The sequence below is a fragment of the Rutilus rutilus genome, assembly GCF_951802725.1.
Source record: "Rutilus rutilus genome assembly, chromosome: 1".
NCBI classification, from domain to species: Eukaryota; Metazoa; Chordata; class Actinopteri; order Cypriniformes; family Leuciscidae; genus Rutilus; species Rutilus rutilus.
Genome location: NC_140209.1, coordinates 15679890 through 15697687, shown reverse-complemented (window position 1 = coordinate 15697687; position 17798 = coordinate 15679890). Strand labels below are relative to the sequence as shown.

The 17798-nt window shown below is 40.0% G+C and overlaps 1 protein-coding gene across 1 annotated transcript; it reads left to right on the top strand.

The window, feature by feature from the left end:
* Positions 1-6094: 6094 nt before the first annotated feature.
* On the top strand, positions 6095-16438 carry LOC311298554 (chymotrypsin-like protease CTRL-1; the record flags this gene model as incomplete). Its single annotated transcript, XM_084421575.1, has 6 exons — positions 6095-6149; positions 8724-8744; positions 8853-9018; positions 9088-9356; positions 12347-12495; positions 16070-16438. The coding sequence occupies 6 exons, from the start codon at positions 6095-6097 to the stop codon at positions 16436-16438; spliced, it is 1029 nt and encodes a 342-aa protein (XP_084277701.1).
* Between the last annotated feature and the right edge of the window lie 1360 nt (positions 16439-17798).

Genomic DNA, 17798 nt, shown 5'->3' with positions numbered 1-17798 from the left:
ACTGTAGCGAGAAGCCTCTCTTTATAATGCCTAGCACCCAGTCCGAAACCCCTGGGAGCGCTGCCCATGCTACTGCATGGTTGGCTAAGGGCTGGATGCGAAGCACGCTCTGTTCGTGTGACAGAGGTGCTTCGGGGTGCGATAACATAGGCGTTATGCCTGTGGCATTCGAGGCGGGGGGCGCGCTTATTACAGCGGGCAGAGCGCTCGTCCTCGACCTTACTACAGTGCTTAACTGAGTGAGGGAGGGCTGAGCGAGTTTCGCGGGACTCATGTCTGCGGGTAAATGTGGGCGGGACGCGGGCACATTCACTGCTTTGGACGCGCTGTCTGCCTGAGCAGAGCGAGCGCACACAGGTCTCGTTTTTACAGAGAGCCTGTGGTCCGTGAGACATAGTGTGTGTGGGCACTGGGAAGTGGACACTTTCACTACATTTGAAGCGCAATCGATCTGAGTCGATTTTATGTGCGCGAGCCCTAAGTGTAGGGCTGTGCTTATGTGTAGGGATGGGCACTGAGGAGTGGGCATCGACACTACGTTTATAGCACCATCGGCCGTGGCCGGGACACCAGAAAATACACTCTTTTCGGGATATATCTGGGTAGCCGTGAAAACGGCTTTTGTGTGCAGGCAAGCGGGCAACTGTGCGGGCTTGCGCCTTGCAGAAAACGCTGGGGCAGTCGCAAGTCTTGGGACTGAAACAGCGGCGCGCTTGGGTGAGAGACCGGCCGCAGCGGGACTCACACACCTGCGCTTTCCTAGGAGTGCTAGGACTTCTTCGGGGCTTCCGGCTTTACCACAATCCTCGGCCGCGGCCCGCGCTGAGCGGGGCGTCGGCTAGTAGAGCGAGAGCGGGACCTAGAGCTGTGCTGCTGTCGCTGCTGTCGCTGCTGTCGCTGCTGTCGCTGCTGTGAAGATGTGGCCGAAGGCGGGGGCTGAGGCTGAGAACTCCGCGGAGTCTGTTTCTCACGACTCGCTGCAGAACCGGAGCGCTTCGGAAGGAAGTGCTTGAAGGCTTGAGACGCTTTCTGGGCTTCGGTAAATCTCTCCACGAACTCGGAGAGAGAAGAACCGAACAGGCCAGCGGAAGACAGCGGGGCGTCGAGGAACGCGTTGCGCTCGGAATCAGCCATCTCCGTGAGCGTAAGCCATAGGTGTCTCTCAGCAACAGTGGCGGAAGCCATACATCGTCCCATGGCTTGTGCAGCGGACTTGGTAGCGCGGAGAGTTAGGTCCGAAGCGCTCCTTAAATCCGCGATGCAGATAGCTTCAGGTCCTATCTCATCCAACTTACGGAGGAGATCACCCTGGAATATCTGCAGTGTAGCCATGGTGTGTAGCGCTGACGCAGCCTGCCCAGCGGCGGAGAAGATTCGCGCGAGCAGCGTCGACGTCATGCGGCAGGCTTTGGAAGGCAACACCGGTTTAGTCCGCCGTCCAGCAGAGGGCGGGCAAAGGTGGGTTGCTATCGCCTGTTCCACCGGCGGAAGTGAAAGGTAGCCTCGGTCTTTTGCATTATCCAAGGAGGAAAATGCAGGCGACACAGACGAGCGCGTTCGCGCAGAGTAGGGCGCATTCCAAGCTTTCACCACTTCTTCATGAAGCTCAGGAAGAAAGGGGGCGGGCTTAGATTCCGGAGAAGTGCGCTCACCAGGGAGGAAGCTACCATCTAGCCGGGTACGAGAGGGGAGTTCCGGTGCAGACCACTCGAGGCCGAGGCTCGCCGCGGCCAGCGCGAGTACTCGCATGAGCTCCTTCTCGATATTGGCTCTCGTAGTGGGCTTGCGGGCAGGAGGCGCGAGGTCCTCAGAGCTCGCCCAGTCCTCGCTGCCTGAAGCTAACAGAGAGCAGGAGTCCTTCTCCCCCGACGCGGCCTCGGAAACGACTTCCTCTGATGAAGCGGCGGCAGACTGCGGGCGCTGAGCATCAGGAAGAAGAGCAGGAGAAGCCGGTGAAGCAGGCGGGCGAACCGGCGAGCTTGGTCGGGTTGGAGCGGGTTCCGGGACCCGCTGCGAGCGGCGCTTCTTGCGGCGCGGCAGCGCGGCGGGGCATGCAGACTCTGAGAAGGAAGCCAGGCGAGTCCGCAGAGTCACCATCGGCAAAAGCTCGCAGTGAGGGCAGCCGCCGTCAGCGAGCGCGAGCGCTGCATGGTCCTCTCCCAAACAGGAAACACAGATGACGTGGCGGTCTCCCTGGGAGAGTGGGGCTCGGCACGAGCCACATGAAGGCATCTTTAAAAAGACGCAGCTCTTTTAGGGGTGAGTGTCGCGGGGCGAACACACACACACACACACACAAGAACAGTAATAAAGGAAAGGATATAGCGCCGGAAAGCGCAGCAGGTACGGCTGTAGAAGGCGGCGTTGCCAGCAGCTTCAAGTGACTCGTCCCGCTGAAGTGCTTGCCTCAAACGACGCTTGCTTCCTCGTGATCCAGCGATGTGAGAGCTTCGCTGAAGAGATGAAAAATCAAGTGAATAAGCCTTCTCGAGCTCCTTATATAGAGGTTAGCCACACCCGTCTCGGCGGGAAATGGCTAGGAGGGCGCGAAGTGTCCTCATTGGCCTGACGTCACCTCAGGCCTCGCTCGATAGGCTTATGCAGTTGCTGCAGAGCAGCCAATGAGCGAGCAAGCCGTCTCGCCATAGCTAAGCACTGCCGCAACGCGTTTTACATTTATGAAAATTAAGGATAATTTTTTGCTTCAGTATTTCGTGAAAAGAGACTTTTCCCCGTAGCGTTTTTACAAAAACGCAGTACGAGAGGACTCTCGTAAGAGAACCTCCGTGTGCGATCGTAAAGGAAGCCTGAGGAAACTGACACTGTCACATAACTCATATCTTATCCCTGATTGGTGGAATTGGTAGTGTTACAACTAGCCCCGTGTTACAACCGTCCCCGGTCTCCCCCAGTCTGGCGCTTATTCTGACTCACACAGCGCAAGTATGTTTTCATATTTTAAGAATTTGCTACTGACTATTTAAACGCGAGCTTTCAGCAGTAGCGCTTGCTTGTCGTTTCTACGATCACAAATACAGACATTGTTTAATGTTAACATAGTGTTCTCACACCGGTAGCACATAATAGAGCACGCCGTGCTTTTCAGAACGATGAGCTTGTACAAATCAACGCCTTTCAGAAAGGCGGGGCATAGAGGAGCAACAATAATGTACGATAAAATACTGACTTTTTTAAACCCAAAACTGCGTAGACACCTTGCATTAAATAAACAAAATAATGTTTGTTTTAGAACTATCATGTGACTCCATTAAATCATTTTCGTGGGTGTGTCTTTTTTCTTACACCTTTAACCCTTTTTTACAAGAAAATATCTCCCTAATATGACTGTTTTTCTGCAGAGCTACTTTATAGATCACTGTAAAAAAAAATTACATCCCCAAGTCAAAAATTTCAAGTGACCGATAACATCTAAATTTTTCAATTAGTCTGACGTATTATTTCTCATTGAGCCAATGTTAACAGACTATTGCAACAAGAATTTCACTTGGGCCAATTGAAAAATTTAGATGTTATCGGTCACTTGAAATTTTTGATTTGGGAGAGTTAGAAATTTTTTACAGTGATGAAATGAACAAATTTGATAATTAATTGATGATCTTTACACTGGAACTGAATTAAAACTGAACTGACTTCAGCTGAAAAATGATACTATTTTCTTCTAGATCTGCTGTACAGATAAAACAAACGCCGTTGCATTATTTTCCTGTTATCTCTGTAAAGCTGCTTTGAAATGATCTGTATTGTATAACAAATAAAGGTGACTTGACTAGAAACAGATTTTACTAATTTACTCTGTATTTATTTTGTTGTTGAAAGTATTTATGGTCTTCTGCTGTTGTCTTTGTCATTTATTCATATGTATGTCTCATTTTTACAGGAACTGTAAAACTGCTTGAACTTGTTCATGCACTTCCAGTCAGACTGGACAGACAGAAGCAGCGTTTTTACCTTTCTAAGGGGACTGACTCCACCCAAGTACTTTTTTATACTTGCAAAAAAGAAACAAGTATATTTACGGTGTTTATAAAGCCATTTCCTTATAAACACTCTCATTATTTTTGTTAAATGAAATGTAAATGTGAGATACATCGAGTTTAACTATTATTCTTTGTCATAAAACCACATCAGAAATAAATCTGTGTTCTGTTTCACTTACACACTGTTCATAAGTGTGGTTGTCTTATCAGTGTTGCGCGATATGCCTTTGGAGAGTGTGTGAGTTACGTCAGCCTCAGATCGCAAATGGACGCTGGCGAGGCAAGACGCACTTGTTTTCTTCTCACTCTTCCCAGTTAATATTGTGTATAATGTGGAAAGAGGTTGGCGCAACAGATAATATTCTGATCAAATTGTCCCATATGTTTCTACAATAAATGCTGTCGTTTTTAAGCCATCCAGCTGTCTGCTGTGTGTCCTTATGTACAGAACTGGATCTGCTACACTTATAATAGTGAAACAGTCAAATGTCTTGATTCTTCTGATAACAGATTTAGACAACCAGATATCAAATCTCAACAATGTTTGTCATGCAGGAGTTCAACATGTTTTATGCACTATAAGATTTTAATATCCCTCAAAATAACTGATTACCAAAACATTGCCAGATCTCATGCTGTTGAATCACAGAAATACTAGAATAAATAAATATAAAATTCATTGAACACTGTTGAAGATGTTATTATTTAGAAAATAAGTCATTTAGCTTTAGATTTGTACACTATTATTTCCTTTCTGTGTGTGTCTTTGGGTTTGACTTTGGAAGCCTAAACGGACAGAATGTTGATGCAACAGAGAATTATATTTCAGTAAAGTCACATGGTGCAAACATTTGGGTTTCAAAAAAAAAAAATCTCAAAATATCTATAGAATGTATTACCATTTTTGGAAAGGATGTAGGTATATATGTGAGAAGCTGGCCACTGAGCTGGAGGGCCTTTCTGCAGGAGGCGTTCGGCTTTGTTTGTGAAACAAAGTCTAATATTTCTGTTACCAAAGATCTCTGAGAAGTGATTTCCCAAAAAGATTGAAACCACAACAACACGCATATAATAAAATATTATACACTGGATGAGATCAGTGGATCAGACGAGTCCATAATGAACATATTGTCACAACACCTGATCAACTTCCTGATCAATCTATCAATCAGCATCTAAACCTCTGTGAATTCTCAACAAGAACCTTTGTACGTGAAAACAAATAATGTCAAACTGGTGTGTGAACTGGTTTTACACTTGCTTCATCATTTTTAAATACTTCAGTTTTTACAAACGTATCCACTTTGGAGAAAGTTTTCAGAAAACATTCTTTTTCATTAATAAAAACTCTGTCTCAGTGTGGACAAAAGGCCAAAACGGAGAGAAAAAGATTTGTTTTCAAACGGAAACGTATTAGTGTGGACAAAGCCTTAGTCGGTGTTCTTTTATCACAGTGTCCCAATTAAGTGTACAGATTTACATCCTCAATCATTAAGCAGATGTTGCTATTTATGACTAATCTTTAAAAAATATATTGCACCAAAAAAAAGCACAGTCCATAATCTATATTCACAGTCATTTCATAGCAGTGAATACAAAAACACATGAACAGAGTTAGCAAGAAAAAACATTGACTGCTGTATATTTGATTTATACCAGGTCCCAGAAAACGTAGTAACTTCATTACTTTGAACTTCATTACAACACCTTGATCACACATGTAAAAGTGTATGTGTGTATGTATGAATTCAGTGATACATGTATGAATTAAATTATAAAGACTAATGAATTGGAAAGGGTGTTTCCAATAGATGGAATGATTTCTCCAAGCTATTTTTTCAATGGCTTTCCAAAATGGGTTGGGACGAAATCAACTTTAGCAAAAAGTGGTGGGAACACGTTCCACACACATCCTCTAAAGAAGCCTATAGAAGCTCAAAATAAGCTTTTTTTCTGAAACAATATGAGTCAGAGATAAACGCAGCAGTGGGGTGGGGCAGATAACTCTTTATAAATGCAGTGGTACTTGCTTTACATTCCGTTACAAAGCTGACAGTCAAAGAAACAGCAGTCAGATCACAGACCAGAACAGAAGTATGAAGTTTAACACAGCTTTGAGTGTTGCCGGTATCATACTTCTCTACACAGCAGGTAAGATCATACAAAAAAAGTCATTATGACAAATTTACATGTAAATTTGATGATTTTTCTATTGTTTAAAAACTGACAAGCAATTTAATTCCTGATAACCTTTGTAAACACACTTGACAATTTATGTTTCTCATGATTGAAAAAAACATTTGGATCTGAAGAGTTGTGGTTAAATGCTTGAAATTAGTTCTGTAGATCAACATACATTTCTTTACGAATGCATAATTTATGTATTTTAATGGATGGGTTTAATTCATGTAAATTCCTGGATGCCAAGAATCAGGATGCAGTTGGGTGACTGTGAAGAAGCTAAAAGATAGTTTTGATTTGTTTAATATTTTGGTAAATAAATCCCATTTTGTCATTTATAGGCTACATTTGATGACTTGATATTGATAAATATTAGGCCTATTCTAAAATGTGGAAAATAATGATAATAATAAAGAATGAATAGTGTCCAAACTTTTATGAAGCAAAATACTCGTAATAATCTCTAAAATACTGTACGTGCATTGTAATTCTTGTAATATGTTGTAAAATACTTGAGCAAACTACTCACACATTGTTTGAAAAATGCACACAAAGACAGGCGCACAATTATTTTATATTCATTAACTCTAAATAATTAGATGGAATACTGTTCCATCGATCCATCCAACCAATTCTCTTTTACCTAGTAATAATTTATGCCGATTTTAAAAACATAGAAAGCCAGAAGTATCCAATTCACATCCGCTCTGATTTAGGTTAGTTACTTAAATGATTTCACAGTCATATGAAATTAATAAAAAGGTATTTTGGCTAAAAACAATAAACACCATTATTCACCTTACTTTCATGCCAACATTAGCAAGCATTGATGTAAAAGGTGAACCAGTGATTGTGTTCTTTACAGACCAGGGCTGCGTTTCCCGATAACGCTGTCTCTTAGAGCGCTACGAAGACTCTCAAGTTATGACTTAACTAAAGGTATACTATTACTAGGCGTGTTCCCCGAACTATACCTTAGGAAGCTGCTTAAGATTTACCTTCTTACATGCGACGTTACCCGGCGCTGTCCGTGGCGATGCTGCTGAATCTCCTGATATCGATGACTCGAGAATCAATTATTCTCTCATGCAGGGGCTGTTTCACTGCATAATGCGAGAAAGCGGTGTTCTTTATAAAAGAAGAGTTCAGAAACAGTTGAAATTGCATTTATTAGGACTCATGGGATATTATCAAAAATAACATATAGCCTATAATAGCCTATAATAGCTTAGCCTACATATTTTAAAATATTATCATATATTGCTGCCATGATAACGATTTCAAATTTTTACGTGCTTTCTTCTCTTTCCCATATTTGTTCGCTGAGGTGGAGCTGTGATGAAACATTGTTCCTGTAAATACTTTCCAGCATTTCAGTAATAAAAGTGTACGTCATGTACGGTGCTCGGCGGTGATCAAAAAGGATTTAAACAGTGGATTTTGAATCTCTTTTTGTAAACTCAGAGATGTGGATTCAGACGGCAATTAAATTACCATACAACCTGTTTGTCAAAAAACTGTAGGTACTAATTTGGCCAGGGATTTTCACACGGGTTGGGTGAGAAAAACACTGATATTATGGATTCGGATGGCACTAAAATCACAGACTTACCCCTGTAAATGTTTAAATTACCGTACGAGCCCATGAGAAATAATTAGCGTCTGAATAGGACTTAACTGACAGTATCCTTAGCTTTCACTGGCCTTTAAAAGCGCTCTTTAATTAAATTAATAATATAATATATATAATAATATAATAAAAAATCTAACAACAATCAGTGTGATGACAATTTTATTATTTGCATGAAAACACATGAATTAGCCTAATTGAACAGTGTCTGGGTGTATTAAAACAGAATTATATTCGTGTAGACCTGCAACAGTGATAAGGTGAAGCTAAGAGTGGTCCAGACTAAACTTCCGAACGCATGACTTACAGAAGGTAAACTTAAAGGAGCTGTATGTAAGAAATGTATTTCAATTAATCCTAAAATGGCCCTGATATGTCACTAGACATTAAGAAATCATGTTAATTTCAAATACTTATATCACTGACAACAGTAGTACGGCCAGGATATTGTCATTTAAAAAGTGAAGTTGCAGCCCGAAAATTGATGTTGATGTTGTCATGTTGTGTTTTGGCCTGAAGCGCCACCCTCCACCTATCTACCAATCATGAAGTCAGTAGTGTTTCAGCATCCGGGTTGCCAGCTCTGCTCTAGTTACCACAGCTGCAGCTCCTTGTAGCAGCCTACGTTCCTGCTGGATCCTGCAGCATATCTGGCAACCTCGAGTCAGGGGGAGGGGGAGGGGATACACCGCTCTACAGTAATTTGAAAGTGATTGCAGTACCACTTTTGGCCACAATCTTACATACGGCTCCTTTAACTAAACGCTTCGGGAAACACGTATTATCGATAAGGTACAGCTTAAGGTGTAACTTAAGAACGATGTAGCGTTAAGAAGGTTTCGGGAAACACAGCCCAGTTTATCAGCTCTACCCACATGATTGTCTACTTACTTTGTCTTTGTCTAAACACACAGGTTCCCTCGGCCAGTTAGATGGTAAGTTGTCATAATAAACATAAGAACTCTTGTTCCACACAGAATGTTTCTTCTATGTCTGTGAGGCATTTTAACAAGGAAATCTCATATCTTCCTCTTTCTCTACAGTATGTGGTCGAGCGCCCCTCAACAGCAGGATTGTTGGAGGGGAGAATGCGACGGCGGGGGCTTGGCCGTGGCAAGTCAGCATTCATGTCATCGGCTTTGGCCATAGATGTGGTGGGACTCTGATCACTAAAGACTGGGTTTTATCTGCAGCTCACTGCTTCGAAGGGTATGCAGTTTAACACTTAAGATACATTTGTAGATTGATAATATTAAAGCAGACTTTCTCTATTTACAGGCGTAATGAATCTGACATTGTGATGTACTTTGGCCGTCTGAAACAATCTGGCTCAAACCCTAATGAGATATCCAGGACACCGAGTCAAATCACCAGACATCCTAACTTTGTCTATACAAATACTGACAATGACATAGCACTGGTCCAGCTCTCCTCTTCTGTGACTTTCTCTGATTACATTAAGCCTGTCTGTCTGGCGGCGGCTGGTAGTGTATTTTCTGCAGGCACAGAGAGCTGGGTCACTGGATGGGGCAGGCTACAGTATGAAGGTGAGTGAGCAAGCAAGGCAATTAATACAAACAAATACAAACAATCCTGGTCTGTCATCATTGCTTTTTACTAGGGCTGGAAAATGAATAATCGCGATTAATCGCATCCAAAATAAAAGTTTGTGTTTACATAATATATGTGTGTGTACTGTGCATAATTATTTTGTATATATATAAATACACACACATGCAAGAAAATATTTAAGAAAAAATGGTTATTTATATATAAAATATTTATATTTATAATACAAATTATATATAATATATATACACTGTATACACTGTATATGTAATATATTATACAGTATATTTTAGCAAATATTTCTTAAATATATACATGCGTGGGTGTATTTATATATATACAAAATAATTATGCACAGTACACACACATATATTATGTGAACACAAACTTTTATTTTGGATTTGGATGCGATTAATCGCGATTAATCATTTCCCAGCCCTACTTTTTACTAATGTTAGTTTTTGCTTATTCAGCTTTATTACACTGTTAGACCTTACCAGGCTTTTTTACAGTAAAATACTGGCAGCACTGTTGCCAGTAATTTAATGTTAATTGTACAGTTTTTTACTGTAATCTACAGTATGTTACTTAATTGAAAATGTTTGGTTTGAAGTTACCATGATGGAGATCCATGTTTGCTTTAGTTGGGATGCTGACCCTTGACTTTTCAACATTAGTTTTTCTCTTGCTGCTTGAACTGTGTTTTTGCAAGCAACACTTGTGTGCACACGGTTTGCGAATGCAGTTTGTTAGATTGAATATGATGACAAAATCACCATATAGCTTGTTCTTTCACTAATCTCATTCAGAGTTTAATCCTGTCAAGTCATCTTCATTTATATAGCGCTTTTAACAATGTAGATTGTTCAAAAGCGGCTTTACATTGATAATAGGAAATTAAAGTAACAGAGATTGTTTTGGCTTTACAGCAGTTCTAGAATAAAGTTATTGTCCAGCTAAAGTAAGTTTTGATTGATTCACTTCTGTCGCAACGATCATTAGTTATTAACTTAAGGCCTGCTAATACGACACCAGTAGTTTGTTGAGGGTTGGTTTGTTGGGAAGGACTACACGCCTACGCACATATATTCAAACGCGCATACCTATAGACTGAACTCGTAATGTGCATGTGCACACTATCTGCGTTCACACGGATTCGCGTTTTTGAAGTTTGCGCAGAAAGAACTTAAGAGTTTTGGGGCCTTACAGGGTAGAGACTAGTGAAACTTCAGAACTGCGTTGTCGTCGTGTCTGGGCGCAGGTCCTTCATCAGATCTGGATACGGCCTGGAACCGGCGGACTGCGGTAAACCTCGGGATAAACAGAGAGACAAATATTAGCATAGACACCATTCTTCTTGTGATGTAATGAGTACATCAGGATTTATGGGAAGTGTTCCCGGTTCCGGCGGCTCTAATCTATGCAGCCTAACATTGAATTATATAAGTCTATAATGTGTTATGTGTATGCTAGGCCAAAGAGATGTGTTTTTAGTCTAGCTTTGAACTGACAGAGTGTGTCTGCTTCCCGGACAATGTTAGGAAGACTGTTCCAAAGTTTTGGTGCTAAATAGGAAAAGGATCTACCGCCAGCAGTCGATTTAGATATTCTAAGTATTATTAAATGGCCGGAATTTTGAGATCGCAATAGACGTGAAGGCCTATAATGCGTTAAGAGCTCGCTCAAGTAGTGCGGAGCTAAACCATTTAGTGCTTTGTAAGTAATCAGCAATATTTTAAAATTGATGCGATGTTTAATAGGGAGCCAGTGCAGTGTTGACAGAACTGGGCTAATATGGTCAAACGTCCTGGTTCTGGTAAGAACTCGAGCTGCTGCGTTTTGGACCAGCTGTAGTTTGTTTATTAAGCATGCAGGGCAACCACCCAGTAGAGCATTATAATAATCTTCCCTTGAGTTCATGAACGCATGAACTAATTGTTCCACGTTTTTCAATGAGAGCATATGGCGTAATTTAGATATATTTTTAAGATGGAATAAAAAAAAACGGTTTTACAGATACTAGACACATGACTTTCAAATGAAAGATTGGTATCAAAGAGCACATCCAGGTTCCTAACCGACGACGAAGACTTGACAGAGCAGCCATCAAGTGTTAGACAGTATTCTAGGTTATTATGTGAGGAAGTTTTTGTCCAAAATTAGAATCTCTGTTTTTTCAGAATTTAGAAGTAGGAAATTACTAGTCATCCAATTTTTTATATCAGCTATGCATTCCGTTAATTTTGTGAATTGGTAAGCCTTGTGGTACGCCATACTGAACTTGTCAAGGGTAAAGAGTCCAACTAAAGCAAACGCTGATCACCATAATAGTGACCCTAAATGAAACATTTTCAATCATTCATCAACTTCTGTTAATTCTCAATAAGAATTGCTGTAGACGTGTGACAGAAATACAGTCAGTTTGGTTAGTAATAAGTGAAGCTGTTAATGTTTAATCAGATCTTGAGAGAGTTAACATCTTATCTTCAGTTCATCTAGTGGCTGAATAAAGTTGTAGTTTGTGTTCTTATTACTCTTTTGAAAGATGATTGAAAGAATGTTTCAGGAACATCACACTAACTTTGAAATAACATTCAGGAAAGTGCACATTTTTATGGTCTTGGAATGTTAGGAATCAACGTTCACAGAATGTGGAATTGTTCATCAAAATTAAGTTGAAAGAACGTTTGAGTAACATCATACCTATGAAAACACGTTCCTCTAACGTCAAGAAAACTAGACATTTTTTACGTTCCCAGAACCAACACTGAATATTTGGAGAACGTTCTTGCTTTTTAGGTAGTACTCATACTTACTGGTTTTAAAACTTAAATGGTTTAAGGCAATTGGTTCCCTCAAATGGTTTGAGTTACCGTAACTTATCAGGTTTTACATTGTGTGAACCTCAACAATTTACCTTGAAATTTTTTTAAAAGCCATAAAATGTGTCCTCTGATCTCTGTCACAGGCCCGATTCCTAATATACTGCAGGAGGTAAAGATACCAATTGTGAACAACAGTGTCTGTAATAATTCTTACAGAGGGATGAACACAAGCATCACAAACAATATGATTTGTGCTGGATTGTTAAATCAGGGAGGAAAGGGTTCATGTCAGGTAAGATTGCAGTCAATAATTTTAACTCTTTTTAATCCAAATCAATTTACAAAACACCTGCCAACTTTACACTGCCAACCTAGTTGCACAATTAATCCCAGTATTTACTCCACGGATCACAAACTCGTACATTAGGACTGATTTTTGAAAATACACCTGTGGTCGGTTGCATAATTAAAAATTAGTCGTCTAATATTTTTCTGCAAGACTGTTCATAACTTTTTATAGTCAGTTACGTTAAAATATACAGTAGATAGGTCTAATTTGATTACGAAAAGTAAGACTGATTCCCACTTGCTAGATAGGGCAAGCTCACACTACAGCACTACGAGACTACTCGTACGAGATGCTCACACTATTGTTGTTGCATCGCTCACACTACAAGAACATGTGGCGATAATATGAAGTGAGTTACATGACGTAATGCCAATTACTGTGTCCCATATTTGGAATTTATGCTCTACCTCTCACCCATCCAAGTGCGCGCACACACACAAAACACACACACCAGCAGCGGGCAGCTGTTTTTGCTGCTGCACCCGGAGAGTGATTGGGGGTTAGAAGTCTTGCTCAAGGGCACCTCAGTTGTGGGTGAGAATGGAAGAGAGCACTGTTCATTCACTCCCCCCACGTACATTTCCATTTGTTTTTAGTTTTAAATTAGACTTTGAATAACACCTGGTCATTCATGCGTTTTAAATGATCAGATAGCTATCCGTTTTGTTAAAACTGTTCTATTTACAATGGGCAACTCAACTGTATCTCTACAAAACTAACATAAATCTAATCTTCAATTCATGCGCTTTATGCAAATTTAATAGCGTTCGAAAAAAGCAAGCTCAAGATCAAAGACTGCCATTGGGGGGGGGGGGGAGGAGAGAGAGATCGAGAGAGAGAGAGAGAGAGAGAGAGAGAGAGATCAGCATTAGTAAGATAATTTATTATTTTTAATGAAGCATCTGTGTGCTTTAGGATGAGACACTGAACTTTGATTCATTTGCGTCAGTTTGCGCGTCAGCTTGCTGAAGAGAGGCTCAGCTACTCCTCTGCGGCGATGCGTGTGGTAGTAGCGCTATCATATACCCGGAGCCGTTATAAAATGCTCTTGCATGTTTAGTTTTTACCATTTTAGGAGGAGTAAAATTTACATTTGTGGCTTCAACATCCAGATGCATTTTGTCCACACTGCAAAAGAAATCCTAATTTTACAGAAAATAACTGATTTTTTGACGTTCTTTTTTTTTTTCATTTTAAATTGTACTCAAATCTCAGTAAAATTACAAATAATGTCTGTAAATTAAAAAAAATCAGCTGTTATTTTAGGTATTGTGACATTAATGACAAATTGCAGTAATTCACATTTTTCAACAGTAATTTCTGTTTTCTTAAATTACATAAAAATGTATGTAAAATTACAAATACAATCTATAATTAAACAGTAACAAAACAATTAAATGATAAAATAGTCGAATGACTGGCAGCCCAAAAAAACCCTGTTTAAATTGTTGAGATTCATACGCTGATTGTTGATATCTGTGTGTGTCAGCATAGATTATCTATTTGTGCTCATGTAACACAGGGTTTATAATGTTAATGTATTAATGGAACAACATAATTAATTGTTAGATTTAAATAATATCAATGAATCAGGTGATTACATGATCGAATTATGAAAACCCTCAACATATACTGTACGCTTCATCATCTGATCTCATTTCACTTTTGCTTTCTTTGCTGCTGCAATTGTGGGGGCGGCGGTTGGCTTGAAGTCATGGTGCAAAGAACCCTAGGTTGATTTTACTCCAAACCATCCTTTTAAGAGCCCAACTAATGGAAACACTAACCACTGTTATGGTGACTTCAAATGAAATACATTAGAGTTAAACCTCTGTTAATTCTCAATAAAAACTTCTGTAGACGTCTGACAGAAATAAAGTCAGTCTGGTTAGTAATAAGTGAAGCTGGTAATGCTGTTTGTGGAGTTGTTTAATCCTCCTCTGCTGAGATCTTCACAGATTTAATGTCTTCTTTTCTCTTCAGTTGATTTCATCTGAGGCTGTGTCTGAAGTCAGTTGTAGTTCTTGTGTCTCTTTTTCTGTTCTCTTATTTCCTTCTTTGATTCTGCTTGTTAACAGGCTTACTAAAGCCCTATTCACACTATAGTATTATCTGGGGATATTGTGTGATTTAGAAATTAGCCCCCCACATCTGAATTTTGTGTGGCGCATTCGCACACGATGCCTGTGATTTTACTTGAATTTATTGACTTATCTCCCGGATATGATGTCAATAGGCTATTGCTTGGAAATGTCTTGTCGTTTTTATAGGTCTAGCTGTATGATATATCATAAACAGAATATTGTTCCTTACCGCATGATACTATACATGTCATTCATCTCCATCTAATCATTATTTTTGTTTTTGCTCTTCTGATGGTTTTCAGCTTTCTCTTTCTGCAAATTGTATAGTTGTATCGTATGGTGTATAGCGATATGACCCAGCACCCAAAATACTATCAAAACACTCCAACGCAGCCTCCATTCGTCGCAAAAAAATGGATAAAATGGGACTAATATTATCACAGGACCTCGGTGTTCGGCGAAATATGGCAGGTCATTGGCGGGGGAATTTTTACTCTACAAATTACAGACAGGGCTGATTTGCACGGGATTAAGATCACAGACAACCTCCGCAATTATTACAAATGACTAGAGGTCACCAGGTAATACTTATCCCGAGCGAATAGGGCTTAAGGCTGAGATGACTCCACATTTAATATACACAGACTTTGTGGCTCAGATAAGGTCTAGTTCTGGTTTATTTCTTTGCTCTTGGCTGACATGTGGCATTGCTATGCCCTGCTTGTGGCCCAGATCTGGCAAACAGGAGCTGTCCGCCCAAGTGCCGTCATTCCACGCTGCATGTGGGCCAGATCATCATTCCACATGTGCCAGATGTGGGCCAGATCTGGTCTGAAACAATGTTGCTATGTAGGTTGCGCAGTTCAATTCTCACACTTTAATAATATGTATAGGCTAACTCCTACCTTAATGTAAAAAGCTGTGTTACTACGAGGAATGATTACCTCAAAATTCAGATCTGAATGCAAGTACAAGGTATTTTATCTGAATGAAATACATACATCTCTCTCACTTTTGCTCAAGTGCCAGTGATTAACCCTAAGTGTGCTAGTGCTGGCACGGTTGCCGACCCCTGCTCCAACCATTAGCCCAGAACTGCCCCAATATGGCAGCGTCTGTGACTGCTGGAGACAGGCTCAGATCACATCACTGACTTGCCCATACTGAACAAGCATCGCTGAACGCAATGAGCAACAATTTGTCGTTCCTGGCTCTTTGTCACAGAATTTGGAAATCTGTCTGCAGACAGCTAAATTTAAGCAAAAGTTGTGTTGTGTGAGCTTGCCTTAAGTTAAACTAGTTCTTATGTTATCAAAATGTCTCAACTATTGCATACTTGTCTCAACATGTCTTAACTATTGCATACTTATGTCTGTAACAGTTGTTCACTGTATACTGTCAGAGATATAAATGCAGAATGTTTGTCAATACAGGGAGACTCTGGAGGTCCAATGGCCAGTAGGAAAGGCTCCCTGTGGATTCAGTCCGGCATTGTGAGTTTTAGTATGAGATGTGCTGACCCCAAATATCCTAGTGTGTACTCCCGAGTTTCTCAGTACCAGGACTGGATCAAGTCTTACATGAGCAGCAACCCACCTGGATTTGTTGAATTCAACACTGAAAAGCCAACATCCACTGAAAAGCCAACATCCACTGAAAAGCCAACCTCCACTGAAAAGCCAACATCCACTGAAAAGCCAACATCCAACTCCAACTTCGGAAGCATACCCAACCTCCTCTTATTTTCCCTTTCTCTCACATTCTCCTTCATTCCTTGCACATTCTCCCTCTACCTTGCTTAGAGATTGTATGAACGGTAATTCTCAGGGTTCTTTGATGAAGAGAACAGTTTTGCTGTACATGCTCTCATAAAATGTGAAATGTGAGAAAAGAGCAGTTTTTATGAATGTTTTTGGGATTTGGGATTTGACCTCTTGAGATTTAGCATGTTTGCATAAATAACAGAGATAGACCGATATTAATTTTCTTAAAAATGATACAGATTATTTTTATGCTTATATGTCTGGTAATTGGACATAAGATAGAACTGGATAATATTCTGATCCAATCTGACTTCTGATCTGTAATGCTGCCTGGATCATAATCATACTCTGTGCATTCATTGGCCAGAGGAGAACTGAGCGACTGAGCCTGGTTTCTCCAAAGGTTTTTGTCTCCATTCTGTCACCTGATGGAGTTTTGGTTCCTTGCCACTGTTGCCTTGGCTTTTGGCTTGCTTAGTTGGGGACACTTTATATTCAACAATATTGATCTGCCTGCATTGACACCATTGTATGAGAACAAAACTGAGCTGGACGATGACATCACAGTTTTCTCCAGAGCGGCTCTATAACTAAATAACTTTTTTAAAAACAAAAATTAACCATCACTGAATTTAATTAAGCTGGACTATGCCACTATTTTCTTACAGATCGGCTGTACAGCAGAAACAAACTTTGTTGCTGTTATCTCTGTAAAGCTGCTTTGAAACAATCTGTATTGTAAAAAAGGGCTATGTAAATAAAGGTGACTTGACTTGATAATTTTTACTTAAAGAAACTACACTTTCATGACAATATTTCTAAACACACTTTAGTGCACTTTTTTAAATGGACTTTGTAATAATGTCTACTTAAGTTTTACTTAAACATACATTTTAAATAATTATGATTTTATAGGGTTTTAAAAAAGTACACTTATGTTGATGTATTGACTAATATACTATAAATAAATAAGACTTTTAATGGAACATTTTAATTTCAATTCAAGTGTGTTGTCCAAAATTAATTTGTTAATGTATTTAAATGTTTAGTTTAAAATATATATGTGTGCATTAATGCACTTAAACTTTTATTTTTCCTCTAAACTGCAATACATTTGCTAATACAGTATAATCTAGTACAACTTGTTGTTGAATTTATCACCAGCTCCCGCTCTATGGACTCAACTGCAAGTGTCAGTTTTCTACATAATATTTGACAATAAAATGTTATTTATGAGAGGAGTACTTAATGAAATAGTAATGTATTGTACTTTACATCTGTTACAGTAGAACGGAGACAAGAGGCGTGCAGATCCATATGCAAAGCCTTTTATTTACAAGAGATGTGTTTAGAACAGGCAGGGGCCCAAACAAAAGCAAACAGGTATGATATGGACAAG